This window comes from Oratosquilla oratoria, chromosome 1 (genome assembly GCF_046742065.1).
Source record: "Oratosquilla oratoria isolate Oo_2021 chromosome 1, ASM4674206v1, whole genome shotgun sequence".
NCBI lineage: Eukaryota > Metazoa > Arthropoda > Malacostraca > Stomatopoda > Squillidae > Oratosquilla > Oratosquilla oratoria.
In genome coordinates this window covers 8330158-8338402 of record NC_134777.1, presented here as the reverse complement: position 1 = coordinate 8338402, position 8245 = coordinate 8330158, and the positions used below count along the sequence as shown (strand labels likewise).

The window sequence follows — 8245 nt, the reverse complement described above, 5'->3', positions numbered from 1 at the left end:
AGAGAGAGAGAGAGAGAGAGAGAGAGGGAGAGAGAGAGAGAGAGAAAGTGTGCGTGTATGGAACAGACTGAGGTTACGGCCGTCCTTGCCTGTACTTAAAATGTAATTATGCTCTCAAACCTTTACTTGACGAAGCCAGGAAGTAGACCGTCGAGACACTGAACACAACTCGTCTCGAAGGACGTTCCAAGATTTTAGATCTAGCTTATCAACACATCAACTATCGTCTTAAGTGCACAAATCGGATACGTTGTAAGAGATAGTATAATTCATGATACTCGTACATCGACATATCACCTGGACATGTCTCAGAAAGCTAAATGCAGGGAATATTTCTCACAGTGTTTTTCTTATCAACCCTTGGGAACAAACAGGTGTTTTTATTATGGGAAACTAAGATATCGAGACAAAGAAGTGAAGTAGTTAGGAAGCTGGAAGTATAAAAGAAAAATTGGGGAAAGTATGATAATTGATAATGACATGATCTCTCTTTTAGGCACATGTATACAAGTTCGCATATATTCCGATATAAACACACTTGTAAAGAGTAACCTACGCTATGCTTGTGTTTATGAGGATATCGAAAGGAAGTCGGAACCACGTTCCTCACCGCACTGCTAGTGCTTACCTGAAAGAGCCTTCTTATTTGTCAGCTTTATGACGCTACGTTTATTCACTCCGCCGATACGCCACCTCACCGAACATTTAATACATTGTTCACTACGTTATAAACACACGATGGCTAAACTACGTGTCCTTTAAGACACACTCGATCTTTGCGGCACTTCGATTGGTAGCGTAATAGACACTATCACGTGCCTCGGCCGGGAGTAAGACGAAGAACTATTTGGTCGTGCTGCATACCAACGGAGCGCCTGTCTGACCACTCACTCAGGTCCCAGTCACCAACTTCGATCTACGTCGCACGCACACTTCCGACGGTTGTGTGCGTGTGTACAGCAAGCCCTGCCCCTCATCAATACTTGCGTGTCTCCGCAGACGAGCCACGTAGATATGTATATAGATACTCATTGGTTTGTTGATGGTAGGGTTGACGGTTCGTGAGGTCTGATTAGAGGCAGGAATTGCTAGTACACCTGGATAGATATGTTAGCTTCTTCAAATGAAAACACGAAAAAATGAATGACTAAGACGCCTGGTAAATCTAATTTTTATATATGTATGTATGTATGCATATATATATATATATATAAATATGTATATCTATATGTGTATATATATATAATCATATATATATACATATATATGTATATATATATATATATGTATATATATACATACAAATATATACATATATATATATATATATATATATATATATATATGTATATGTATATATGACGTAAGTGGAGTAGGAAACACAGGAGTCTTAGTCTGAGTTTATTCCTGACTAGTTTCACAGGTATGCTTTTTCAAAGGAAAAAGCATATCTGCGAAACTAGTCAGGAATAAACTCAGACTAAGACTACTGTGTTTCCTACGCCACTTACGTCAACCTGTCAGAATGTCTTAACAGTATTGATAGATATTTGTCCTCGCTCCTCCAAATTTCGCAGATCTTCATATATGAAGTCTGATTACTAACGCCCCAATGGTCAGAACAATTGAGATAATTCTTAATTATGTCTATGATCACGGTAATCTTACATCATCCCCTATTCCAAGAAACACATTAGAAGAAATGCTTAAGATATGTACGACAGACTACGGTCACTCCTTTACCTGGGCTTGTCTTCTACATAGCCATATATACATACATATATATATATATATATATATATATATATACATATATATATAAAATAAATATATATATATACATATATATATATATAATATATATATATATAAATATGTGCATATATATGTATATATATATATATGTATATATACATGTATATATATACAAATATATATATATATACAGTATATATATATATATATATATTCTATATATACATATATAAGTATATATATACATATATATATATGAAATATATATATATATATACATATATATATATATTATATATGTATATATATATTATATATATATGTATATATATATATATATATATATATATATATATATATATATATATATATATATATGTGCTGGTACAAGATCCCCGGTTGGAGATGATAGCTCCGAGGGGGACATCACTTTTATGCAATTTTGGAAGGCCATGAAAATAAGGCAACTTGGGATTAACCACATTAAGTTTCAAAACTTCCTCGTCTTTGGTGATGTTACGAACTTCCTTGTTGAAAGTGACAGACATACTGATATCCACCTCATATATATATATATATATATATATACACGTATATATATATATATATATATATATATATATATATATATATATATTTTGGAAGTAGGCCGTTAATAATGCATGCGTTGTTAAAGTCAACAGCTGAGATAGCATTATTCTGTTTATAGAATATCTTTTCTATGTTACGCACTAATGTGCGGTCGTCTGGATGCAGATTTCCGAGTAGGATACTGAAGTCCATGGTGTTTTCCTCTAGACGTCTTTCGGCTCTAATTAGCCATCTTCAGGAGGTGTTGTCTGGTTGAATTGTTGACAGAGAATGACGCGGTTTGATCGTGTGGCGGTATATATCGGCGGAGAGCGGAGTGCCCAAACGTCCGCCCGCCAATCAGCGCGCGGGGTGCATCCTCTGTCTTCTCGTTGGTAATGACGTTTCAGGTTGCTGTTGTATATTAATAGCGGGTTTTTGATTGTAAATTAGCACCGCTTCTGTCATCTTTAGTCTTCTGGTGTCATTATTTCTTTCAATGATGGCGGTGGTGCCTTCCATATGGTGTCTCTTAAGTGTTAGTCCATGCTCGTACAAGTAGTGTCTTCTTATGGCGCCGTCCTGCAGATGTGCTGAAATTCTCTTAGACAGTGTTGTAGTGGTGACGCCAATGTACCGAGAATTTAGGCGACTGCAGTCACCACTCGAGCAAGTATGTTGGTACACGACGTTCACCTCCTGTATTTCACTTGTCTTAGGGAGGCAGCTATTCTTGACAACTAACTTGGATGTCCTTCTTGTTTTGTAGTAGATGACGAGGTCGATTTTTGAAGAAGGGTCGGTGGGTGTGACATTCTTATAAATTATATTTTTGATGGCTTTCTCGTCATCCTTGTAGGCTGAAGACATAGTAGCACTGTAAAAGAGTTTTATGTTTTGTGTAACTGTCTGTTGTTCTTGTTGGTGCATAAAGGTGTTCAGTCGATGCCGGATAACACTATCTATTTCTTGGATGGGGTAATTGTTGTTGCTGAGAAGCTGGGTTATTCTCTTGAGCTCTGCGTTGGTGGCGGTCCATGTTGAGCAGTGGGTGAGGGCTCTTTTGACGAAGGCGTTGATGACGCTGCGTCGATACCGCTCAGGACACTCGCTTGCACCGTTAAGGCAAAATCCGAGATTGGTGGATTTGGTATAAACTTCCGTAGAAAAGGAAGCGGCTTCACGACGGACCAAAATGTCGAGGAAAGGGAGCTTGCTGTGTTGTTCTATCTCGTGGGTGAAGCTGTGTTTCCAAGTTCAAAACAAATTCCTGTCTCAACTTCACCCACGAGATAGAACAACACAGCAAGCTCCCTTTCCTCGACATTTTGGTCCGTCGTGAAGCCGCTTCCTTTTCTACGGAAGTTTATACCAAATCCACCAATCTCGGATTTTGCCTTAACGGTGCAAGCGAGTGTCCTGAGCGGTATCGACGCAGCGTCATCAACGCCTTCGTCAAAAGAGCCCTCACCCACTGCTCAACATGGACCGCCACCAACGCAGAGCTCAAGAGAATAACCCAGCTTCTCAGCAACAACAATTACCCCATCCAAGAAATAGATAGTGTTATCCGGCATCGACTGAACACCTTTATGCACCAACAAGAACAACAGACAGTTACACAAAACATAAAACTCTTTTACAGTGCTACTATGTCTTCAGCCTACAAGGATGACGAGAAAGCCATCAAAAATATAATTTATAAGAATGTCACACCCACCGACCCTTCTTCAAAAATCGACCTCGTCATCTACTACAAAACAAGAAGGACATCCAAGTTAGTTGTCAAGAATAGCTGCCTCCCTAAGACAAGTGAAATACAGGAGGTGAACGTCGTGTACCAACATACTTGCTCGAGTGGTGACTGCAGTCGCCTAAATTCTCGGTACATTGGCGTCACCACTACAACACTGTCTAAGAGAATTTCAGCACATCTGCAGGACGGCGCCATAAGAAGACACTACTTGTACGAGCATGGACTAACACTTAAGAGACACCATATGGAAGGCACCACCGCCATCATTGAAAGAAATAATGACACCAGAAGACTAAAGATGACAGAAGCGGTGCTAATTTACAATCAAAAACCCGCTATTAATATACAACAGCAACCTGAAACGTCATTACCAACGAGAAGACAGAGGATGCACCCCGCGCGCTGATTGGCGGGCGGACGTTTGGGCACTCCGCTCTCCGCCGATATATACCGCCACACGATCAAACCGCGTCATTCTCTGTCAACAATTCAACCAGACAACACCTCCTGAAGATGGCTAATTAGAGCCGAAAGACGTCTAGAGGAAAACACCATGGACTTCAGTATCCTACTCGGAAATCTGCATCCAGACGACCGCACATTAGTGCGTAACATAGAAAAGATATATAAATATAAATATATATATATAAATTGTTACGTGCTATCGGAGGTTAGAAGAATGCATGCGTAGTTCGTGGCAAACTCACTAGATGGCTCTACCCTTAGTGTGATATTGCAAGTAGTTCTCTCTGTTGGAAATCTAAATCGGGAGAGAATTTTCTTTTGAGTATTGGGATTTCAGAATTTTGGAGGTTTCTTAGTTCGTGGCAAACACACTAGATGGCTCTACCCTTTGTCTGACATTGCAAGTAGTTCTCTCTATTGGAAATCTAAATCTGGAAAGAATTCTCTTCTGAATATTGGGATTTCCGAATTCTAGAGGTTGAAGTTAATGATATGTGAATCATGACTATAGATGCAAAAAAAAAAAAGTTTTTTGTTAATCGCGGTTTTTTTTTATAAAAAAAACTTGTTTTTTATGAGTTTTTTTTATTGTGATCCAATTATGTTATGTAGGATTGTAGGCTAAAGTTAAGGGATAGCGAGCAAAAACTCAGGTAGAAAGTAAGCTCTGAGCCTTGATGGGTGGCGGGGAGTACAACAGTTTCCCCTCATTACTATGTTAACCCCTTTTCCACTGTCCAAGTGACGGATCTGTGTTTAGGCAACGTCCAGGGTCACTATGGGAAATTGGAGTGTTTAATCTTTGAAGAGTATGCTAAGATAAAAGGTAAATTTTGTAAGGTAGCCAGCCAATAGCCATACTGGCCCATATACAGTATCTACACTTGTTGCAGGCTTGCAGCATCTGACACCGACTTTATATGGCCAATTACTTGTTTATTTTTATACTCTGTCTAATGCCTCTTTGAATAAGATAGATGCACATATGTGGAGGGATGAATAACATACTTGCACCTGTTTTTATATACTAAATATTTAATATCTGAACAAATTTGGTTGAGATTAAAAAAAAATCACAAAAAACAAGTTATTTTATATATAAAAACAGCGATTAAAAAAAAAATATTTTTTTTTGGCATCATAATTAACATAACATAATTGGATCACAAGCCCTCTGCTGAATAAATAAATAAAATAATTTATCTAATAATAGGGTTATAACATAACTTATAAGTATACAATTTAGTTTTGGTTAATTTGTCACTGCACTCAACACCACTCACAGCTTGAAGCTGGTTGTTAGTCTACCATTGACCACTACGTAAATGGATTCCTGCGTTCTCTCTCTCTCTCTCCTCTGCAACGTATATTAATTGCATTACTTGTCAAATAAGAGTGATAGATGTCATTAGTAAGTCAAGAAAATGTGTCGCCTGCTACACCATTTTGAGTATTTCGTTATTCGTCACATTGTTTAAGGTAGGCAAAGAAAAAAGAAAAGAAAAACAAAGCATATAAATGAACAGACACGAAAATGCAATAAAAAAAGAATACTGGGCGAGTTGCTATTCTTGTCCGAAACATTTTTAAAACTGTGCCAAAACTAAGTGGGGCAATTGTGCATTGTAAAATGAATAAAACTCATCAAAACATGAAATCACAGAAAATGGAAATGCCCTAACACCATAGAAAACCTTAAGTGAGGGGTATACTAATTTATTTGATATTCTAACAGAAAAATTATTGTAATATGGTTATTTTCCTTGCTGAGTTATTTTAAAACACACATACATATACCAAGGCTTTTCCCCCTTACAAAGGAGGTAGCCAAAAAGGAAAAGGCATAAAATAATTCCCACCCATTCCATCCCTGAATCAAAATATATTAAAAAAAACGAAATTATCCATGTTTTTTTTTCTAGGTTTTTTTTCTTTTGCAAAAAAAAAAAGAAAAAAAAGCACGTTTTTTTTTTTTTTAGCTGCATCTCTAATCATGACTAACAGTAATCATTCGATACGATATAAAAATTCACTTAATCCCGAGGCTTTGTTCACCTCAATATTTATGCCGTCCTTTTCACACCACAGACGTAAGTTAATTCGAACTTGCCGAGATGCTGGCGTAGTGTTCCTGGCACAAGCTACCTCACTATCCTATAACCGATGGACAATTAATTCATTAGAGCACGACTGGTCTGTATTTACTCTCTCCTTCTCAAAACACCTGAAAAATACATGATTGCACCCTGATTTTTATACGATCACTCCTCGTATCATGTGACCCACCACTACCCAAAGAACATAACATAAACATAAGAACATAAGAATAAAGGAGACTGCAAGAGACCATAAGGCCTACACTAGGCAGCTCCGTATCCATCACCACCTGTCGTCCCCATCCATAAAGTTGTCTAATCGTTTTTTTAAAACAACTGATAGTTTCAGCGCTTACTACATGGTTACTAAGTTTATTCCATTCATCGACCACCCTATTAGTAAACCAATTCTTGCCTATTTCCTTCTTAAATCTAAATTTGTCCAGTTTATACCCATTACTGCGAGTCCTGCCCTGTTGTTTTATTATAATGACCTTGTTTGCATCACTCTTGTTATAGCCTTTGATCCACTTGAACACTTCTATCAGATCACCCCGCACTCTGCGTCTTTCCAGAGAGTGTAAGTTTAGGTTCCTAGGCCTCTCTTCGTAAGGCAAATTTCCGAGTCCATGTATCTTTTTGGTCATTCTTTACATGCTCGTTCTTCCTGTACAGGTGGATGAACGGCAGCGCCTTCAACTAGCCAAGATCTCCGCAGGGTTGGACCGTCTTGTCCCCAAGTCAGTCCAGAGTTCCGACTTCGCCCTCTTCCCTCCACAACCCCCAGGTCTTCCACCACGCCCAGATGACGATGGCGAAGACAAAGACCTCAAGAAGGTTATCCGAAAGGTCAATACCATCGACGAAAATCTCAAGATTGAATTGACGAACATGAACAACGAGGTAAGATATATCTCGGGATTCTGTTACTTTTTCGTTTTTTTTCTTTCTTTTTTTCCAGCCCACTCTTTGTTACACACAAGTAGATATGTAACTGAAATTATAAACACTGAATTACAAGTACATACATACATACACATACCAACGGCTTTTTCCCCCTTACACGGAGGGTAGCCAAAAAGAAAAAGGCATAGAAACCACTCCCACCCAGTCCATTCCCTACATATTCCACTCCCCTCCACCCTCCTCCCTCCCTCTTATCTTGGCACCTCCTGGATGACGGGTCATCCTTGCGTCCTGTCCACTGCCCTGGGTCAGAAGCAGTGTCGCAAGACACAGCACAACCACAGCGAGGCCGCTTCATAAATTCGGCGACCCCCCCCCTCTCCATCCCCTCATGCAGAAAAGGAGAAGACGGGGAGAAATCCCTTTGGGCTACGCCAATTTTTTCGTATGCATACAGGCCACCCACACCCCCACACCCACGCACCACAGCACCATCCACACACAACCTCCCTCCACTCACCCCCACCCTTTGTCCTCTCCCGTCCCTCCTCAACAGACACTCCCCTCTTTCGTGAATGGGTAAATAACTATTGATACAAATGACACCATTCGCTGTCTCTCCTCTTCCCTCCCATCCTCCTCGTCCAACATACCATCTTTGCGCACTTTATCAGTTCCTACTTGAAACAAACCTATT

General features: G+C 39.1%; 1 protein-coding gene across 1 annotated transcript in view; it reads left to right on the top strand.

The window, feature by feature from the left end:
• Positions 1-8245, top strand: part of LOC143032022 (uncharacterized) — a 78189-nt gene that overhangs the window by 60887 nt on the left and 9057 nt on the right. The window contains exon 3 of the mRNA XM_076196495.1: positions 7318-7545. Coding sequence (XP_076052610.1) covers positions 7318-7545 — 228 coding nt within the window. The remainder of the gene's footprint in view (positions 1-7317; positions 7546-8245) is intronic.